At 34.3% G+C, this 22794-nt stretch overlaps 2 protein-coding genes across 2 annotated transcripts; one reads left to right on the forward strand and one right to left on the reverse strand.

The window, feature by feature from the left end:
• Positions 1-1685: 1685 nt before the first annotated feature.
• LOC113719508 (uncharacterized) lies at positions 1686-7807 on the forward strand. Its single transcript, XM_027244726.2, has 5 exons — positions 1686-1936; positions 5704-6060; positions 6320-6526; positions 7138-7326; positions 7511-7807. Exons 2-5 carry the CDS (start codon positions 5779-5781, stop codon positions 7649-7651), a joined length of 819 nt encoding a protein of 272 aa, XP_027100527.1. The 5' UTR covers positions 1686-1936; positions 5704-5778; the 3' UTR covers positions 7652-7807.
• A 6768-nt stretch (positions 7808-14575) lies between these two features.
• LOC113717927 (cysteine-rich receptor-like protein kinase 10) lies at positions 14576-18138 on the reverse strand. Its single transcript, XM_027242775.2, has 7 exons — positions 17099-18138; positions 16531-16665; positions 16305-16426; positions 15997-16207; positions 15639-15876; positions 15314-15461; positions 14576-15200 (listed from the first exon to the last, which is right to left on the reverse strand). Exons 1-7 carry the CDS (start codon positions 17919-17921, stop codon positions 14865-14867), a joined length of 2013 nt encoding a protein of 670 aa, XP_027098576.2. The 5' UTR covers positions 17922-18138; the 3' UTR covers positions 14576-14864.
• Between the last annotated feature and the right edge of the window lie 4656 nt (positions 18139-22794).

The raw sequence follows: 22794 nt of genomic DNA on the forward strand, positions 1-22794 counted from the left end.
AAGTTGGAATCGTTGATGCTAAATTACTAAGATGATAAGGATAAAAACATCTTGATTTAGAAATAATTCAAAAACGTGAGTGATTTTGGTACATTAAGTGGGTGCCATTTCCTTATCCCTATTGATAAATGAAAGTGTTACAATTTAGGTAACTCAAATTATATTTGAGAAAAACAAGAAAGAAAAATTTGAGAATCGGGTCAACCAATTGAATCAGGTTATTGATTTAACCGATTTTTGACAATTTTGGCTGATATTTAATCAAAACGATTTTGTACTATAAACTAACTCGAGAAGAAGATTGGTTCATGGTTGGACCGGTAAAACTAATTGGTCCAGCCTAGGTCTAACAACATTGGTAACCACTACCCTTAATCACCCATTTAAAATCCATCAAACTCCAAACTTTTCCAATTAATGACAAAAAAATTCACTTCATCTTGCACCCTTACACAAAAGAACCCACTCCACTTTCTTATCCTTTGCCACCCAATGAACATAGATTACTACTACTAGTCTTGTGTAGCACCAAGGGGGTTAGGATGCTCTCGGTTGAATTTCTCTCCATTGGTCACTGCATTTAAATATATTTAAACTTTTATAACTTTATAAAATCATTCGATTGTGTCATTATTTTCCTTTTACTCTCTAGATTAACATCCTAAAAAATGATATTCTTTTGAGAATATCTTGATACTCAATTTATATCAAACATCTGAATGGTTAAAAATGAGTCAAAATTGTAACAAAATATATAGTGAGTAATCAAACGGCAAAATTTAGTCAATTTTATATGAAATTTTATGTATAACTTACACAAGTGATTCAATATATTATGAACTGTGTTGATTTTTGAAAAAATTTATTTAAATTAATTTTATTATAGTGTAATGAAGAGAAATTCTCTCTAGGACAATTGAGAGAAGCTTAACCCCTCTCTCAATTCTTAAGTAGAAGTAGGTTTTTCCTTCCTTATCCTTGGAGCACACGGAGTCTCTCAATTCTTTCCAATGGGAATAGTTTTTTTCCTTAGTGCACATACATTACTAGTACTATTACAGCTTAACACCTCTTTCACTTCACGAGGCAAGTAGTTTTTTCCTTACTTATCCTTTGCCGCCTAGCGCACATAGATTACTATTATGACTATTTATAGGAAATTTAATGTACAACTTTACGCAAATAATTAAATATATTATGAACGGTGTTAATTTATAAAAATAATATTTAAATTAGTTTTATTATAGTGTAATGAAGAGAAATTCTCTCTAGGACAATTGAGAGAAAGCTTAACCCCTCTCTCAATTCTTAAGTGGAAGTAGGTTTTTCCTTCCTTATTTATAATATTTTTTGAATGAAATGTAACTTTCTGTGAATTATTTATAAAATTTTATAATATAGATGTTATTATTATACATGAGTTTACATAAGCAGTAACAATAATATATCACACCTCTATTATAATATACAAATAATTCATTTAAAATTGCAAAATGTTCCAAAGACGTTGTACCGTTCACAAATTATTAATTTGACGATCAAACATCCAGCCCCCGCTTTTTTCTTCCTTATCCTTTGCCGCCTAGCGCAAACAGTTTACGATTACTTCATAGCACCTCTCGACACATACCTCAAGTTGCCACTTGGCCCACACGAGCTAGTATTACTATATATATAACACCTCCCGAGGCTCCTCATGTTTTGTCATCGCACAAAGAGGAGGGGACCAGAGAGTAGGAGTTTGTTTTCTGAAGGCATTTTCAACTACCAAACTTTTCTCGAAAATCTTTCCTTCATTTGCTTTGCCTTTTCAGAAATCATTATCTAAAACAGGAATAACAAAAAAGATCGAGAAACGGGGGATCAAGAAATTTCCGTCATCTTTTCCGGAGCCATCCGCCGCCACCTCTGAAAGCTCCAACGAAAAACTGTAAAGGTCTCTCAAACTTTGTTCTCTGCTTATCTGTTGTTCCCATGAAAATTGTGTGCTATTTGTGTTCCATTTGATTCAATTTCTTTTCTTAACTATTGGTTTTGGTTGGAATATGATTGTCGTCTGAATGAGTATGGATTTAATGCGACCCTGAAAATTTCTGGCCTGATTACTTTTCAATCATATGAGAAAAGCTTGATTTTTGTTAGGCCCCTTTTGTGTTTGTAAAAATTCCACATCGAAAATTTGAGCCAAAGAAAAAGAATAGATGAATCTGTGCGCATGTGGGACGATCTCCGGCTAGTCGAAAGCTGGCTGGAACTGTGAGCTCGCCGGCAAGGAGAGAGGGATTGAGAGATTTTTGTAGTTGAATTTTTTTTTGTTTCTTCATTCTTCTGTGCGTGTATTGTGTGGGATGGGGGAGAGAGGCAACTCCAGCCAGTCCAACGCTGGCCGGAAGTGACGGGTTCTGGTGAGTTTCCTTTGAAGAAATACGTAGCCCAGCTGCGGCAGCCATGTTGTTCTTGGTTCGTTGGAGAACATGACAATTTTCTCATTTCTCAGCTTTAGTCCCAGTTTTCCCTTGCTTCGTAATTTTATCACCAAAATTTTAGGACTTTGTAATGACGCCGGAACTTGATTTTAGGTATTTTCAATCAGGTCCTTAGCCGTTATCTAGTTAGCGTTTAGCTTAATTAGGATTTCAATTTTCAAGTTCAGTTGTAATTAATTCTCATTTCTCTTTTTAAGAAGTGATGCAACTCGTATGGGGCTTAGGTGTATGTAATTCTTGTACTTTTATTTTTAATTTTTCTTTACTTTCTTTAATTTTTATTATATTTATTATTATCGTGGAATGTGATCGTGTGAGAGAGTGTTATTTCATGACTTTTTTTCCAACGGAAGCTTTGGAATTAATCGGCTTGTTATATTTTATTTTTACCTGTTATGCATATTTTTATTAGTTTAGATATTTTAGGTTAATTAAGTACATGTTACGTGTTTAGCTGAAATTAACTCATTTGACCTTAAAATCAGACGATTGAGATTAAACTGGTAATCGGTTTTACAAGGTGTAGAGAGGTGTTTGAGAACATTGAACTACTAACCTTAGAAATGTAGCTTTCAAACTCTTTTTTTTTTTTTTTTAAATTTGAAAGATCTGGAATTGTCTAACTAAAGGGTTTTGATTCTTATTTCAAAAGTCAAAAATTACTTTATAGGTGACTCAGTCCACCTAAACTTAATGTTGATGGTGATTCCAAATTTTTTTTTTAAAAAAACCTTTATTCTAGATTTTAGTGAGCTCAAATCTGTCACATTTGTCAATTCCATTGTAGGTCGTCCTCTTTCATTTTTCTTTTCTATTTTGCTTTTAAAAAATCCAAAAGAAATTCATTTTTTAAAAAAAAGCTTTTCATTTTATTTTTAATTTTCTTTAGAAAATGGGGCACAACATGCGTGAGTGGTGGTTAAGAAACTTTTTTAAAGTTTGGAAAAATGATTACTTTGGACCTTTTTATCTTTTGGGTAGTAACTAATGTAATTCCTTAACCATTACTATCTACCAATTTAGTCCTTTATTTTTATCGAAAGTGATAAATGTAAAATTTTTGACCAATTTTCATCAAAAGGCAAATTAATAGAGCAGTCACTTGTATTGTTAAAAAACAAGTGGAAGCGACCAGTTTGGTTCTTTAACTTTAAAGTCATAACGAATCTAGTTCATTAGTTTTAATGGCTAACCAATTTAGTGTATTACCTCATAGAAACTTGCAAACGTGGTATTTTAGGTACTAACTCAATTTAGAGGCACTTTAATTGTTTTCGTGACAATTGGTTTGAAAATAGTATTAAAAATGATGAAACATTCTAACTACTTTTTAAGAGTCACCATGATGGTGCGATATGTTTTACAATGAGAAAAATAATAATTTTGATTCAAAATGATTTAACCTTTAAAAAGCTCAAATAAAGTTTTAAACATAAATTCAAGCACCTTGCTTGAAAATCATCGGAGGATGTTGATTAATTGTCATATTAGGCATCCCCTATTTTACACTTTTAGATATTCAGTACTTTTTATGACATTTTAACCACTTTAAGGCAAAATGCTTTACCTTTTTTTTTTTTTTTTTGGTGTTAGTCACTTACACTCCTCCCTGGAATCACCTAACCCATCACTTCCTCCAGGCAAAATGCTTTATATTTAAGCTCAAATAGTGATTGCTAGGTGTGTTCAAGGAACAAAAAGAATCATTGTGTCTATTCTCAAATATTTTTTTTTCATTGATTAATAAACTGGAGTTGTATAAGTTACTTTTAATTTTTATACTAGAGCAGCACAAGAACTAGATAGTTCTCTTCTGCAATTTTATCTTCAAATCATGTCACCAGTAACTACCAATATACAGTGTTTCACGCTTTATAAGTTTGTTGTTATTAATCAATGTAAGTCCAGTTTATTTTTGGGTTGGGAGGGGGGGGGGGGAGACCTTTTGTGACTTTGCTCCTGTTAATGTCCTTGGTGCCTATGCTTAATGTTCTTGGTAGGTTGGGCTGGTTTCTTCTTAATGTCCTTGGTAGGTTGGTCTTGGTCACTCTCGATCTTCTTGATATTGTCCTTGGTGGGTTGATCTTGTGGTCTCTTGGTCTCTATTTTCCACTTAGCGGACAGTTGAAGCCTTGAAGACATTGATCACTGTGGGTCTTCTTAATTTCCTTAAACTTAGACTGAATAGGCAAGAAACACAACCCATTCTTACCCAAAGATGTAGTAGTGTCCTTGAATAACCAAGTATGGAAGTGGTTACTCCTCTGAAATTTTGTGTTGTGTTGTGGTGGGGAATGAAGAGCAATTTTTAGAGTCTAGGTGTAGCTTCTTTGTTCTATTCTCCAGTTTATTATGGCAAAGGAGCTTCAGAATCAAGTATATGCACATATACTTATTAGGAGAAGAATGTGTTTTTGAGTATGTGGTATTCCAATTGTTATGTACTACAAACCAAAAGGCAAGAGGCAGCAGATGGAGATGGTGATGGTGATGGGGATGGGGATCATGAAATTAAAGAATAATATGTTCAAACTAGATACGGATAGAGATTTGTTTGTTGGTATGTAATGGAAGTACTATTTATCTATATACTTATTCAGCAGTTGAGATATTATAGAGGGTTTTTAATACTTCAAGATGTGCTATTTTCTAAGCTTATTGAATTGTTTTCATTTTTAATAAATTTGATTGACGTTATCTAATGATTATCTATTAGTTAAATTTAAATGCATAAATCACTATATAACACAAACACGGGATATAAATTCAAGTGTCTAAATCTCTATTTTATTCTAAAATATAAATTAATTTCTAGTTGTTTGTAGGCAAGGACATAAAACTAGTGTTTTCTAACTGAGTTATGCTATTCCAGCATAACAAATCAATGATGGATTCTCTCAAATTCTCAATCATCATATTTAGAATTAGTAGTAAGATTTACACCAACTAACCTGTGTAATATAAATGTAACATATTAGTGTGTAACAAATATGAATTTACATATGTATTAATTAAATTTAAAATATTTCATTGTTAAATATATATTGGGGTCTTAAAGGTTGGTTTTTCAAATGGTAAGATTGAAAAGTATTTGTTAAATTTGGAACGGTGACACTTATTTCAATGCATCAATAAAATGAAAACACAACATTAACAATTGGACGGAGGAAATGCATAAATTCAAATTGAAACAAACTAACGAATGAAAATCGGGCAGGTGGCAACAGCAGCAGCTGGGCACCTAGCGGAATAGTTGCTGATCTCTCTTGTCAAGGGTCACTTCCATCGATCCATGTGTATCGCCATATTCATTTGGAAAGTGCACCCATTCTATCCATTCCTCCTGCTTCTCAATCGGGACGAATATCACAATCGCCCCACCATCCCTCTGGGCTGGTGGCAGGATGATCCCCACATCCTTGGTGGAAGAGATGCCGTCGCTGGTGGCACTTGGCTCTGTTGTTCCAAGGATGGACGGCTGGCCTTTCTCACCAATGTACGGGAACTCGTCCACCCATCCTCTCCGCATCAACAGCCAAAGAGCCGGGGTTATCTTCCCCTTCGATTCCTTCAGGTACTCCTAACAATTGTCTTCCTTTTATCTCCCTGTGCAACTCCTCTCTTTGTACTTCCACCTGTTTGCTTTTTTGCCTGTATTTCTTCGGTTGTAGTTTATTTACAGAAAGCACTTTTCTTTCTACATAATAACATTGATTCTCATTTATTCATCCCCTTCCGATGAAATTTTGTTGTATTTTTGTTGATTTAAGAAGAGTTCCTGCTTTCTCAGCCACAGCTGCTGGTTGCTTTATGTTCTCTCTTTCTCATTGTAGAGCAAGAAAAGTCCTGAAGAATTTGCTGATGAACTAGTTGAAGAAGCAACTCTCTATAATGGGTTTAACTTGATTGTTGCTGATCTTTGTTCAATGTCCATGCTGTACATAACCAACCGACCAAAAGGCAGCGGCATTATTGCTACACAAGTTTCACCTGGTATTCACGTCTTGTCTAATGCAAAGCTTGACAGCCCGTGGCCTAAGGTAGTTTGTATGATCTCAGATAGATGCTTGTTACTCTTGCTTCATTTTCTCCTACCCAAAGTTAAGGAGATACATCTTTACCAAATTTATAACTTTTCTGGAGCAAATTCTTCTCCACCTCAAGCCAATAGTACAAGGGTTTTTTTTCCAATTTCGAATTGGATTATCCCTGATTTCTTCAGTGAGGTCACAAAAAAAGATAAAACACAGAAGCAGTAATATCTTTAAGGGCATTCTCTAATACATAAAATAAGCTTGGTTTGGGAACGAAGTATTGACGTGTGTTCCTGTCCAAGGAAAGTAGATGTAACACTTGCAAAGTATTCTGTGAACCAAATTTTTTGCTATCACTATATATATGTTTTATTTCGAAAGAGATTTGGAAATAAAGAGATTGACGGGGAAAAGACAAAGATTTTGAATGGTTTTAGAAATTTCAGGCAAAAAGGCAATGGAATAAGGAGATTTCCTCGGTGCGTTTTGTGTTCTACTTTTAGTCTTTTGGTTGTAGTTGTTTGCAATTTTCATGTGCATTGTCATTTCCGTAGTCTGTCAATCAAAGAACATTCTATTTTGCATGTTTATTTGGCTATAACATTATATCACTGCAGGCTCAAAGATTGGAGCAAAGCTTTAAGGATCTGATGGATAAATATGGAGGAGAGATCCCCTTAAAAGAGATGTCTGAAAAATTAATGAATGACACAACTAAAGATGATGAAAGCAAATTACCTCAGATTTATCCCCCAGAGTGGGAATACCATTTGAGTTCCATATTTGTTGATGCTGATATGCCTACGGTACTCCCTCCCTCCCTCCCTCCCCCCCCCCCCCTCTCTCTCTCTCTCTCTCTCTCTTTGTCCATGCCTGCTTGTGTTCACGTGAATGACCCTTGAAATACATCTTTCTACGTAATAAGCATCTGTGAGATCATATGTATCTCAATGCACTCAAAGAATCATTAGCTTATTTTTCTATGCACAGGGACGTTATGGTACGAGAAGTACTTCCGCATTGGCTATGAGTACAAGTGGGAACATAACATATTTTGAAAAGCATCTTGATGCAGACTTGTGGAAGGAGCAGATCATCAGCTTCCAGATTAGGAGAGAAACAATGACATAGTGTCCTCTTTCAAGATAGTTTGAACTAAACAATGCTGTAACAAATATAGGTAAATCTACTTCACAATTCTTGTATCTACCGTACAATACTTGTGTTCATCCTGTTTCTGTTATTCCATCCATATTCCGAACACGTGAATAAACCTTTCAGTTGATATGCGCTGTTTGAAGATAGTTTAGGGATGAACTAACTTGAAGCATATGAAGGTTTTTAGCACTTTGTCAGCACCAGCGTGCTTTTAAGTAATTGGTTTTAAAGAGGCTGCAAGTTAGGCTTACAAATTTCTGGAAGTCAAAACCAGTCAGTGGTGCCTGCAAGAGTTTCAGTAGTAGTAACATCCGTAGCTGGTGCCCCCCTGACCGCAAGTTTTCAAGAAGCAAGTTGGCTGAGGTGCATAACTTAAATTCAGCATGACTTGTGTTCTAATGCTATATCTGCTCTATTTTCTTTTCTTAAGTTCACATTCCATGAACGGAAGGACCATTAGTGCTACCTCTGCTCTTCTCTGTCTTTTCTTGAATCTTGAGTGCACATTTCATGAATGGAAGGACCTGTGTATTTGGAGGAAGACAGTAAGACAGATTTGCCATAGCTAAAAGAAAGAAGAAGGTGAATACAGAAATACTTTCACTACTTCCTCTCAGTTATATAACAAGTAAAAGATTGAGTCAATTGCGATGGAAAACAGTATAGATGAATAAAACACAGACGAGGATCTCCACCTGCCATTACTAGTAGTTCTTGAAATTAGTTAATAGCTGGATGGTTCTCAATGCTAATGCCGCACATTTGATGCCGGTGTAATCGCAACGACAGAACAAAAAGCCTTTCAGGCGGGGTGACCAAAGTGCAAGTGCCAAAATTGCAGCCGCAGCGCATTTGATGCATTCTTGTTTTCTTGTTTTGGTATTTACTCCACAATTCTGAGAAAGCATATACTTAATCAGAATGAGTTAATGTATGTAAGTATATGTATCTATTCATTAGGATGACTTGTTTTCAAGTTCGTAAAATTTGTCATGGAATATCTGATTAGCAAAGAGTAAGAGGCGGCTCTCAATGCTGAAATTTGGCATGTTGGACAGTAGAGGTTGTTCTTACAACATAGTAGCTAGGCTTGATTATGAGATTAAACTCGTTTTAACCAATGTAGTTCCTTAACTATTATCACTTTAATCAATCTAGTCGTTTATTTTCATCGAAAGTGATAAATGTAAATTTTTTGCCAAAATATTAAGGAGAATTAATAGAGCACCCACATGAATCACTCTGAACTGTTAAAAAACAAGTGAAAGCGATCAATTTGTTTATTTATCTTTAAAGTCATAACCAATTTGGTTCATTAGTTGTAATGGCAGACCAAATTAATGTATTCACTTGTATGAACTTGCTAACTTGGTATTTTTAAGTACTGACTGAATTTAGAGGCACTTCAACGGTTTTCGTGCCAATTGGTTTGGAAAAATATTTTTAAAAAATAAAATATTCTAACTACTTTATAAAAACTCTCAGTAGTGTGCAACCTATTTTACAATGAGAAAAATAATAATTTTAATCCAAAATAGTTTAACCTTTAAAAAACTCAAATAATGTATTATACATAAATTCAAGCACTTTGATTGAAAATTGTCAAAGCATTTTGGTTAATTGTCAAATTAGGTATCTCAAATATTATGCTTTTGGATCATTTGACAATTTAACTAATTTAAGGCAAAATGTTTACCTTTAAGCTCAAATATTGATTGCCAAGTGTCTTCAAGGTACAAAAAGAATCATTGTATCCATCCTAAAGAATTGTTGGTAAATTTTAGGGGTTGGATAGATTACTTTTAATATTTTTGCTAGAGCAGCACAAAAACTAGATTTTTTTTTTTTTTTTTGCAATTTTATCTTCAAATCATGTCACTAGTAACTTGTTTTGAGTATTTATGAATTTACGCAAGTTATTATTAGAAAAGTAAGAATCTATATCTATATAAATTTGAGAAGGGATTTTTAGCAACAAGCCTTTACAATCCTTCCCACTCTCAACTCTATTTTTATAGTATTTTACATTTAATTTATTTCGTAAAAAATATCATGGGCACATTACACCCCACGTTTTCCCCAAACAAGAAATTAACTCCAACTAAACACTCCCACGTTCCCTTAAACAAGAAGTTAATTCCAACTAACTCTCCTCACACATCTTCCCACTACAATTAAACCTCTTCCAATCCAATTCCATTATAAGATTGAGCAAGATCTTTTTCCACTTGCTGTTGGTATCCTTATTAGCCCACGCGTGTCAGATGGTCGTCATGCCACTACTGATTCCCATAAAGGTAATTCAATTTATTTTCACTTTATTTTATTTAATTTTTATAGTTTATCAATCAATATAGCACATTGTGCAAGACCGTCACTTTATACTATTCGAGCAAGCAAATTGTATGTCAATTATTACTTGGATTTTGCTCAATACCTACACAGTTGGTAAGTTTTACAAATACCAAAATATTAAATTATTAATAATATTTCATACTCTTGCGAATATATATTTGAAAAATTTGCAGGTTTGAGAATGATAAATGTGCTCAGAAATTAGTGACGTGGTTGCGGTCATGCAGTTTTATAATGTCCCAAGCATTGTTGATATCAAATGCTAAGAGAATATGAATATCTGAATATACAGTTATATCTACGGTACAATTCCTCTCAATTAATTAACTAATGAACAAGTATCTACATGTAGTTTCGAATTAATAATTGTAATCTATACATTCTTTGGATTGTTTTAGATTAAATATTTTCGGATACTTGCTTACATTCAAAGTATCAACATAGACAATATGTTCCATGAGTTATGCAAAAATTGTGGACAACAATGTCAATCTCATTTTGCAAAAATGATGTGTATCCATTGTAATGACGTAGTTGACACTATTGTCAGGTAATTATTTTCATATATTTTGAATTTTAATATAATTTTTTACATCATACATCACAATTTCTTCTTAACAGATACAATGTTAACATAGAAGTTAGAGATTTCAGTGGTAACCTATACCTCGCTCTTCAAGACAGGCATGCACGATTCATGTTTCGTTGTGATGCTTTTTATCTTAGAGATTTAAAAACAAAGGTATACATTATTTATATGTATATATTTTTATACAATATTATTTACAAACTGTCTAAAACAAAAGATAATTTTGAATTATGTATGCTTTTAATTGTCAGGAAAATGGAGGTGCATTGTTCGACCAACACATTAATTCATGCAAAAATCGTGCATTCTCATTTATAGTATGAACTCCACAAAAATCAACAGAATTAATTAAACCCCCAATATTGGCGTTCGTACTTAGAGTTGATTGGTGTGAAGAATGTTCACGCCTTCGTAGAAGATTATCAAATCGAAGGCAAAATGTTTGTAAGTATTTCATTTATTTATCAAATTAAATATTCAATTATATTTAATTAGACCCTTATGTTGCTCAATTTATGATATAGATTTCTATTTTTTGCAGGATCCAACCTTCATCAAAGTGATAGTTTATAAATAATGGAGATGTTTTTATCATATATTGAATTATTGTTACAAAGTTTCATTTTTTTTAAATATACTTTCATGTGCCCGTGATTATAACATTTTACTATTTTTAAATTCCTCTATAGATTGTAATTTTTTTCAAAAATGTAATCTACTGTGCGTAGCACGGGTATTTATACTAGTAGCTAGATAACAAACTGTGAGATTTGTGGCTGAAACTTAAATAGGGTTCGCATAAATTGATGGTAAAGTACATAAACTCATATGTGGAAATCAACTATCAAAACTAATAACAACCCTTTTCATTTACTAGGCTGTGAACTAAAGTTCAAATTCAGCTTAGTGCCTGTTTGATAACATAAAAAAGTACTGAACTGAATTCATTCAGATATTAAGAGGTTTTGGGTGTTTGATAAATAAAAATTTACCTGCTGAACTTATTAAGTGGTGCTGAATTTGTATATATATTTTTTAGCACAAGAATCGTAACTGAATGCTTAATTTGATAAGAATCAAGAGATTTACTTCAATTACTTTATCTTATCTACCAAATCTATCCCTGTTTGTTAATTACATTCAAAATCCTTATCTAATTAAACAACCTAATATTCTCTATTCAAAATCCTTATCTAATTAAACAAAACAATTTGATATTCTCTATTCAAACAATCATTTCTAAATTTTTTAGGTCGAATTTATATGTTATATGAATTATTGGATTGTAATGTTTCTTTTAATGTTTTGCATAATATATTTCTTCTTTTATATTAATTTGATTTAAAAATAAATATTGTCTTTTTCATACCTAACAATTTTAAACTAATTAAATCATAAGTTTTATTTCCTTTTTGAATTAAAAGATAGAAGGGCAAAATTGTACAATTTAGCTTATTAAGCATTAAGTTATGAATATTTATCAAGCAGTATAAATAGATTCAGCATTAAGATTCAGACATTCATATATCTCTTTTCAGTGCTTAAAATTCAGCAAATTAATTATTTCAGTATTCAGTATTCAGAATTCAGAATTCAGAATTCAGATTCAGTGTTATCAAACGGAGCCTTAGTTGATGAATACACCAACTATCAATGATTACGAAAAAAGAAAAAGGAAAATGTTTTAAAACTCTATAAACACAAAAACAAAATAAAAAGTATATAAAACAAACATGACAAAATGCCACTAGGTTTGTTTGGATACCAAATTTTTTCAAATAACATTTTCACTTACATCATAAACATTTTTTGCAATCTATCTTTTTATATTTTCAACCACCTTTTTATCTCACATATATCAAATCATAAAAAATATTACATTAATTATTTCAAATAATATTTTAAATAATACTTTACAATATATGGCAGAAAATGACAAATTGACAAAATGCCACCCGCCCGCAACTCTAGTCGAAATGAGTATATGGCAGAAAATTTTGGGGAGCAAAATTGGGACTAAGCCCACCATTGCCTGGCAGCAAACAAGCACGCGTAAAACTATGTTTTCAGAACCGGACCGGATAGCGACTCGGCCGAGGTCAGGGGTCAGGGGTCAATGGGTTCGACCGGGGGTCGATAGGGGTCGAACCGGATGACGTCATAAATAAAAATTATTTAAAAATTAAAATATTATATATATAATATTTAATAGGGAAATTTGCCAAATTGGTCCCTAACATTTACCAAAAACACTTTTTTAGTCCTTTACATATAAAATCAGCCAGAATGGTCATTCACATTTAAATTGTGAGCCAATGTGGTCCTATTGCTCGTTTTTGCTTATTTCTCCGGCTAAAAATAGCACGCCCCTCTCACATGATCATATTTTTAGGGGCAAAATTGGAAACACATTTCATTACCCGTTGAAAGTAAAAGGAATGGACAACCACCAATATACACATTTCACCTTTGGCTCTCAAAGTTTCAAGAAACCCTAAATTGCATCCCCTGCCTTCGCCTTTTATTGAACTCCCCACTCCCCCCGAACTCCACACCCCCTTGCTGGCTAGCTCCATGAAAATGGTTATGATCAACTCATAGCTAGGTCTTATACAGGTAACTACCTCAAAAGGGCCCATACAACCTCAAACGCTGTCGTTTTCGGTCTTCACCTCCCCTCCAGGCTCCATCCACCTAATTCTTGATGTACTAATCCCATTTTTTGCACTAGAAATGGAAACAGAGGTCCAGTCCAATAGTTTTACCTATATGGGGCGAAGCTTCAGCGGCCTCAGCATCCACGATGGTTCTTCCTCAGCTTTCAGCGACTGCAACAGCGACAGATCCGGCGAATTCCCCACCGCTTCTTCCCAGAGCCGACGTCTACTTATTGCTTGCGCCTTCTCCGAAAACAACAACAACAGTTCCTCTGACGAACTGATCCGCCAGCTCGTCTCCGATCTTAATTCTCCATCCCCTGAAGACCAAAAACAAGCCATCTTGGAGCTCAGACTCCTCGCCAAAAACAAACCCGAGAATCGAATTATGATTGCCGAGGCTGGCGCCATCAGACCATCATCAGCAGTACATTTCCAAGTAATGCTTGTTAATTCGGGGATGCAATTTAGGGTTTCTTGAAACTTTGAGAGCCAAAGGTGAAATGTGTAGTTTGGTGGTTGTCCATTCATTTTACTTTCAACAGGTAATGAAATGTGTTTCCGGTTTTGTCCCTAAAAATATGATCATGTGAGAGGGCGTGCTATTTTTAGCCGGAGAAATAAGCAAAAACGAGCAATAGGACCACATTGGCTCACAATTTAAATGTGAAGGACCATTCTGGCTGATTTTATATGTAAAGGACTAAAAAAGTGTTTTTGGTAAATGTTAGGGACCAATTTGGCAAATTTCCCTATTTAATAATATGTTGATATTAATAAAGGTATATTCATATATATTTGATGTTTCAAATATATTTAATAAGAAAATACAAAGAAATTAGAACAATCAAGTAGCAATTTATATTATTTAATAAATATTAATAAGTTTAGAATTAAAATTATGAATTAAATTGAAAAATAACATCAAATTTTAGGACAATATTTATAAAGTATCAAATATTTGAGGTATATCAATAAGTTTTAATAATTTAGGGGGGTCAAAACATAATATTAAAAAGTTTGAATTTTTTTTTAAAAAAAACACTGTTGAACCGGAAAAATCGATTTTTTTCCGGTCAAACCCAATTTTTGACCGACTTTGACCGGATTTTAAATTCCCGGTTTTTTAGTATGACTCGGACCGGCTACCTGGCCGGTTCCCGGTTCGACCGGCCGGTCCGATCCGAGTTTCAAAACAGAGGCGTAAAGCTTAAGGCTTAGAGATAAGAGGAGACCAACACGCTTGAAAAAGACAGAAATGCCAAATCAAAACAACAAAATCCCCAACAGCTCATGGGACCAAACACCATTATATGTGTAACTCTCTTCACTTTTAAGAAAGTAGGTTGATGTGCCAGAATGTAATTGGACTGCTGGAGGTGATCATGATAGATATCTACACGGTCCACGTTCCACATGGTTTATGAACCAGACTACAATGGTCAAGGCTAGTCACCATCAATCAACACTAGACAGATGGACTTGTTCAGCTAAAGACCTGCTTATTTTACAGTACAAAATCTTGACAAATTTTCCCTATGCAACTACTTGACGTGATTCGAGGTGTCTATCATTCTGCTGTTGTTTATCTGGGATGTAACTCAGTGATTGAAACTTCGTTGATAGACGGGTTTGGTGCTGACTTGGTGCTGGTAGATGAATCAGATACTGGTAAATCGTTAGGTGAACTTTGTGTTCTACTACGACCAAAATATGCAGGCGGATTTGGTGCAAGCAACGTTATAGAGTTACTATTGAGCATGAGAACTATTGAAGCCATGGTTGGCCTTTGTTCAATTTCGTCTTGAACGCACAGCAAGCCAGCATGGATGCTTCGAATAACTTCATTTCTTGCATATGTATCTCCGATTGTTGGATCTACCAATGCTAATGGTGTTCCATCCCTCCATTGTCTCCAAGCCTGCAATATGTATTGCAAGTGATGATAGTGGAATATAATTATCTCATTCAAATGTATACAAAGCGCTCTCCAATGAGAATTCCAAGAAAATGAGATGTTTATTTTGCACTTACATAGCTTAGAAGGTCATCTCCTCCTTGAGCTTGGTTGAACTGACTGTTCTTCTTGCCACTCAGAATTTCTAAAATTAGAACACCAAAACTGAACACGTCTGATTTTACAGAGAACAAGCCGTGCAAGTATTCAGGAGCCATGTAACCACTACAAATTAGAACCATTTGTAATAAACTTCAGGATTCAGCAATTTGAAAATTTAAAACTGATGATGACAAAATGTAGAGAATGTAATTAAATATTAGAGTTTTAAAGATAGAGGGATCATTGTGTTATTACAATCATATAACCATGTAGATAACAAGATGTGGGTGCAGAACTTACTATGTCCCTGCGATTTTACTTGTATTTCCTTCAGATTGATCAACTCCAAAGAGCCTTGCCAAGCCAAAATCAGCGATCTTTGGATTCATATTTCTGTCTAATAATACGTTACTGGCTTTAAGATCACGATGTATAATCCTAAGTCGAGAATCTTCATGAAGATAAAGAAGTCCTTTTGCTATTCCTCCTATGATCTTGAATCGTCTTGACCAGTCCAAAAGTGGTTGCTTTTCTGGGTCTATACCATCAACAAACATGACACATCTTTGTTAGTTTCTTTAACTACAAAAGTTAATTTCCAAAAAAGACTAGACAATCAATTCCAAAATAAATCAAGGGTGTTTGACTGGAACCTAACCAAAGAGAAAGTAGTCAAGACTTTTGTTGGTCACAAATTCATAGATGAGTATTCTTTCTTCTCCTTCCAAGCAGAAACCAAGTAGTCGGACCAAGTTTCTGTGTTGAAGCCTAGCAACCAGGGCAATTTCGTTTTTAAATTCTTCTGTGCCTTGAGCTGAGCTTCTTGATAGCCTTTTCACAGCTATCTCTTGTCCATTATGAAGTGTACCCTGATTGCAAATTAACAAAGTATAAGAAAATTTTGATTTACAACGATCATATTCATAAATTTTCAGCATACTTGAAAATGGCTTAAACTTAACTCGCCTTGTATACAGGTCCAAATCCACCTTCTCCAATTCTGTTTCCAACGGCAAAGTTGTTCGTGGCGGCTTGAATATCACTGAGGTTATATTGTAACGATTCTGCGGCTGAGATTTCACTTGCACCTGCAGCAAAAATGGTACAAGCTTAGTGAATATTAAATGAATCGACCCTTTAAGAATGGTAAATGTGTTTACTGCAACTGCACTTCTCAGTCCTTATAATTTACCGCTTGTTTCCATAATGGCAAAATATGGCTTCCTGGGTCTCCTTGCTATGCAGAAGCCCACGACCAATAGCACAATGGCAAGAGATATTGGGACAACAATTGCAACAATTGTTTGTGTTGAGATTCCGCCCCCCTCTGAATAAATCAATAAAAGCTCTTTAGCTCAAAAATCTGTTTTTAAAGTAAAGTAGGCAAGGATTTGAAAAGTGAAATGTTCAGATCCATTTATTCTTTTAAAATCTTTAACAAATAAGACAGTTTAAATTCCCATACTGGATTCTGTCAAAATAACTGACCAATGGAGATTTTTGTGGTTTTCATAGTTATATATAGAGAAAAAGATTCGGGATTTCTTCTTCCGCTGCTTCATTAAGCGAGCAATTGGCTGCAAAAAAGTAATGAAATCTATACAATCCACGTGAGAACTTGATGAATATAGCTGTTGACTACCAGGTGTGGCTCAATAGCTACAAGTGTGAAAGACTTGAAATACTAACTAATCCTAAAACAAAATTACAATTAAGAGTTCAGATAAATTCATATCATTTTGTTAAGAACTGGAACTTACCTTCACTACTAGTAGAATTGGAAGGAGGAAGTGGAGGAGGAGGAGTAGGAGGATGACTCAATGCAGGCTCGGGTGCTGGGCTTATAGAATTGTAAAACTTGTAGAGTTCATACCTAATATTGCAGCTAAAAAACGCAAATCTACAGCCCTGACGGTTATTACAGTATGTGGGTATTTGAGAAATGGCGCTTCTAAGGCAATTCTCGCAGTCAAGACTGGAAAGATCTGGAGTACACTGTCCAAGGGCGTATAATCTCCTCTGAAATGGGGAATAATCCTCTTCTTTGATAGCAAATTTCTTCTCTGACCGAGCATTTGCAGCCTGACTTGCTATGTCATTCATCATATGACTTAAGACCTGGTTGAACTTGTCTGGATCAGTGGCATTCTGTGTATTCACTTTATTGAAGATGATCCTCTGATCGGTCCAGGGGAACATGGACTCATTTGAATAACGCAACAAGCACTCGTCGTATAACATATAAACCGTCGTTTGATTCCAGCATGTCTTTAGAATATCCCCACGGGCGTTTGCTACACATCGTCCACAACCATCGGGATTCACATCACCTCGACAATTAAATAGACCGTAGACCATGTTAGAGGGGTCATGGCCAGCAGTGAAATTGTAGAAGCCATTCCTGCTTGCCAAAGAAGCATTTGAGGATAGAGTGGAAAGGAGGAAATTCAAGTTGTCTGTATACCTTCTGCCAGCAGTGGTGTTAGGATTTACGCACCAATAATCGGCATAAATCAGTCCCGTGTTGAAGCTAATCAAACAAATTAGCGGGAAACACGAGAATAATACGCTTCTGTAGATCATTTTGATCAGAATCAAGCAGATGACCAAAAGTAAACAGTTGAAAATTTTTGTATTCAGGCCTGCTTGATCATTGAGATAGAAGTGTGAAATGCACTATATATGCAGAAGGTTATACACTTTCATATGCGAATACAGGAATGAGGAAAATAACAATTCCATGCTTTATCTTTTATTGCACGATTTTCTGCAGATTAAAACGGGACACCTGGGGACACTGGGATGGAGGTCAAGTCAACTGCCGCGGACACTGGGATGGAGGGCAAGTCAACTGCCGTGTCCCATCAAGCAAGCCAGTACTTCTGTCTGTCATATGGCGGTTTACATGCACCATCATAAATATATATTTTTTATTTTTTAATCAATTTTTTTATGTTACACATATTATATCATGAAAAATACTATAATAATTATTTTAAATAAACTCCTATCCAAATGTACTGTTTTTCTTTCTTTTCTTTTTTAAGAACAATCCTCGTATGAAAGCACGTTAATGAAAGATAAAGTTTGAACCTTGACTTTTCACACCATAATTAGTAGGATGACCAACTCCTCTCCTCTAGAGGGAGTTGATTTTGAGGACCCATTAATCAAAATGCCATTTTGCTTCCTCCCCTGTGTGTGTCGACGTGGACGCAGGAGGACCTCTTGATGAGACCATGAAACAATTGCTCGGGGATTGTCCCTCTGTCCCGAATCTGTTAGGTAACGTCAATTGTTTGGGTTTGGATTGGAATTAAAAATTTCGAATCCGGATCTATTATAATATACCAATTTCATACCCGACCCATATACTTGATGGATTTTGTGCTTAGGGTCCAATGGGTCCCGAATCAAGTTCAAATATACCCGAAAGAAATAAAGTCCAACAAAAATGATGTATTTAGAAATATTATTGCATTTAGAAATAAGGTCCCAACAAGATTAGGGTTTCTTAATTTAGTAAAAGAATTATTATTGTATTTAAAAATATTTATGTTTTATAATTATTAATGCATTGTTCGCTCCGGGTCAGATACTAATTAAAATCGTAAACGGGTCGAATCTAGATAACGAAATTATTTCTTAATTCATACTAGAAAAAAACTATGGAGTTAGAACCGAGTTCATGTCCGAACCTGGTCCATTGATAGTCCTAATCAAGAAAGTAACGGAAAGTCTTTGATACGGGCGAGAGCGAAAAAGTGAGGACGGGCAAAAATTCCATGCTTTGTCATTACTGATCAAGGACCTATTGTTGGGGAGTGGTCAGTACATTAATTAGTGGGTAGTGTAAGGAACGTTTGAACTAAGTTTTATCAGTTGAATACAAACTTTTTTTTTGCACGATATTTAGATTAAAACGGGATACTGTCACACCAAGTCAATCACTCAATTGTCGTGTCTTTTAAGCCGGCACAAGTCTTCCTTAGAGAAATTTCCAAAACTACCTAACTTCAAGGGAAAGATCTACCTCTAGAAATTCTAGCATTGAAGTGGTCGCGCGGTGTAATTTTTAGGTTTGCCCACAAATATGTAATTATTCAAATTAGTATATTAAATATCAAAAATTACGTAAAGTTGCACCAAAATCTTTGTGATTATTTTTTATAATTTTATTAAGCAATGAAGAGAAGCCATAATTTTAACTTAGTTGCTAAATGACAAAGAGTCATGTTTTGTTTTGCTGACTAATTGGACAGCAATGGTAATGTCATTGGTTTGAAAGTGATATATCGCCATATAATGTTGTCTTACATTTTTTATGTACACCAAAAATGCGTTGCTCATGAACAAATTCAACAGGAATTTATGAACAACACTAAAATATGTTGGGCTAGAAACCTATATAATTGTAAAATATAGGAATGGCTGCAGAATAGAAGAGATATAGGACTCAAAACAATAAGGATTGAACAATTATATTTGCTTTCTTGTCTATGATAAGATAAACAAGCCATTATCTCATACTTAGGGGCTGCTTGTTTCACAGATTGGAATCGGAAATGGAAATGGAATCATGGACTCTGGTTTTGGAATTAAACTTTTCATTCCAATAACTAGCTTGGTTCACACATTGGAATTAGTATCATTCCAATTCCTGATGCTTGGTTTGATGAGTGTTTCCGAATTAAATGCATTTAAATTCCAAATTTACCCCTGATATAACAATTCTTATAAAATAAAAGAATTACACATACGACAAATTAACATCTCCATAATTGTAACTACAATAGTTATTAACTTTTTGATAAAACATAAGAAAATCATAAATTTTAAAAAAATTAATACCAGAAAATAAATGTAGTGGCTGCATTAACAAGGAGTAAATTCCCAAAAAGAGAGAGTTTTTAAACTAACTTTCCAATGGGTGGCGATTTGTTTAAATATGTTATTTTAATAAAAACGTAACTTTCAAATACGTTATTTTAATTTTTATAAATTTGTTTAAATATGAAAAATTGGTTAAATAGCACATAACATACCAGCTCTTTATGGGAAACTGGCAGGTTTTATAGTATGTTTTGTAGTATGTGTTGTACCAACTCTTTATGGGAAACATACCAACTCTTTATAGAAAAAATTGGTTAAATAGCGGTCAAAGGAAAACTAGTATGTTTTATATTTATAAATTAAATATGTGAAAGTCAAAAAAAAAAAAAAAAATAGCGCATAAGATACCAGCTCTTTATGGGAAACTGGCAGGTTTTGTAGTATGTTTTGTGCCAACTCTTTATGGGAAACACACTAACTCTTTATAGGAAAAACTGGTTAAATAGCGGCCAAAGGAATACTAGTGTGTTTTATATTTAACATAAATTAAATATGTGAAAGTTAAAAAAAAAAAAAGAAATAGCTCATAAGATACCAGCTCTTTATGGGAAACTCGCAGGTTTTGTATTTAACGCCCATAACTATGAAATTGAAAGGTATTCAGGCAAACAATTTTACAAATATGTACAAGGCAACCAGAAACCCACCCCAACTATACCAGTATTCACGGATCAAATAACCAAAATATCAAGAATCGATTGACCCTTTGTTTCTGAGCTTCCATTGAATGCGTAATTCAAGAAAACACAGTGAGTAGCATGAGTGGAATAAAAGTGAGAAGGTGATGGGTCTAGAGCATAGCATTTTGGTCCAGTTAGTGTTATTGTGTCAGATTCCCTTCTTTTCTTTTTTATTTTTAGCTAACCAGTGAGTAGCTTGAAAAAACAGAGAAGAAGGAAAAGAAAATCTTGCATACAGAGAAGAAAATTGCAGAGGCAACGGAGAAGAAATTTTGGATAAGACATGAAGAAGAAGAGAGAGGAAATCTGATGAAGAAGAGGAACAGAAGGTACTGTGTGTGATGGAGAGAAAGAAAGGGTAGGCCTGTCATAAATATTGTCTGAGGGAATCAGTTGAGGGTTTTGTCCAAAACCTCCCAATTTGCTCGGGAATGAAGTCCGATTTTTTAGAAATGATTCCAAAATTTGCATTCCGATAAACTTAACCCAAACAACAAATAAGGGATTCATTCCTTTCTGTGATTCCCAAACCCTTTAACCAAGCAGTTCCTTAGAATCTTCTTAACACAACATATGCCATTTAATTTTTGCACCTGCAACTCTTAGCATCACAGAAAATAAACATAAAATCTTATAGACTAAAAAAAGAGAGGGAAGAGCAGCCAAAAAAAAAAGCTAACTGAGATTAATTAAATAACAAAAAGTTAATTGAGATTAAGAGTCTCTAAGTGCAATAGCATGGTAGTTTCATTTTTTTATTATTTCCAACCCAGCGAAATCAAACTAACTTTCACTAAATATGATAACTCAAGCCAATCCCCTTGGAACAAAATCAACAAAAATGTAATGAAAGAACCATACTCAAGCAAAAGAAAAAGGACAAGCAAGATTTATGTAAAGACATGAGCAAAAGGACATCAATTATCCCTGTTTTATTTTGTGACAAAATGGTGTCTTCAGAGTTCAAACTATTGTTTTATCAAATGGAATAAAAAAGTAAAGTTCACTACATTGACAAAATATACATCCAGTCTAACATGAAAACTTCGTGAAGAAATGTCATTGAAGTTGGCAATATCAAACTACATCCCCTAATAAACAACCAAAAAGTTGTGAAATTTGCTTGATTGAGGTTCTTTAAGGATCATCATCATCACAAAGATAAGCATAAAAAATAGTTTCATTACCAGTGGCATTGGTAACTGACCAGGTTATTACCAACCGAAATAAATTTCAACAAAAGGCAAACTACAAATTGCCTAAGAAAACTAATTAGTTTATTTTCCTTGCCAATATTGAGTGATAAACAAAAGAAAAGCAAATCTTACAACCCATCAATAAGATTGACAAATAACCAAAAACTTAAAAAACAAAAACAAGGCTAACATCTCTAGATAAAGGGAATGAAAAAAACTACAAGTTGTGTCGCGCCCCACTTTTTTATAATAGTGTGGAAGTAGTGTGTATGTGAATGTGAACGTGTGTGTGTGAAAGTGAAAATAAAAGCCGTGGGGTTGTAAAATGCGACGGTTTGGCCAAATAAAGTTCAAAAAAGGGCTTTTGCATGAAAAATGGAGTCGCCACTTGGTATGGAGTTAGGGTGTACCAAGTCACACAAAAAATGATTTTTTGTTTTTGAACGAAAAAGGTAAACAAACCCTTTTAAAGAACTTCTAGGTCTACGTAACCAAAGAAAGGGATCGGAGGTCACATTTGACAAAGGAGAAGGCAAAGGCAAAGCCTAAGGCACTCCCTTATCCTAGCCAAAGCTAGTTGCGTGACTTAGCCCCACTTTTCCTAATTTTTCTACCCAAGGTATGTATCGCATGTTGGATATGACTAATGGATGCGAAAAGAAAAGAAAAATGCAATCCTAAATCTAA

This window comes from Coffea arabica, chromosome 11e (assembly GCF_036785885.1).
Source record: "Coffea arabica cultivar ET-39 chromosome 11e, Coffea Arabica ET-39 HiFi, whole genome shotgun sequence".
Classification (NCBI taxonomy): Eukaryota; Viridiplantae; Streptophyta; class Magnoliopsida; order Gentianales; family Rubiaceae; genus Coffea; species Coffea arabica.

Excerpts from the sequence above, each read along its gene's own strand:
- LOC113717927 (XM_027242775.2), bottom strand. The coding sequence starts at position 17,921 with ATGATCTACAGAAGCGTATTATTCTCGTGTTTCCCGCTAATTTGTTTG. Across the intron at positions 16,427-16,530 it reads TGCCATTATGGAAACAAGCG|GTGCAAGTGAAATCTCAGCC; the intron begins GTAAATTATAAG and ends TTTTTGCTGCAG. Across the intron at positions 15,201-15,313 it reads GAGATGACCTTCTAAGCTAT|GCTTGGAGACAATGGAGGGA; the intron begins GTAAGTGCAAAA and ends TACATATTGCAG.
- LOC113719508 (XM_027244726.2), top strand. The coding sequence starts at position 5,779 with ATGTGTATCGCCATATTCATTTGGAAAGTGCACCCATTCTATCCATTC. Across the intron at positions 6,061-6,319 it reads TTCCCCTTCGATTCCTTCAG|AGCAAGAAAAGTCCTGAAGA; the intron begins GTACTCCTAACA and ends TTCTCATTGTAG. Across the intron at positions 6,527-7,137 it reads TTGACAGCCCGTGGCCTAAG|GCTCAAAGATTGGAGCAAAG; the intron begins GTAGTTTGTATG and ends ATATCACTGCAG.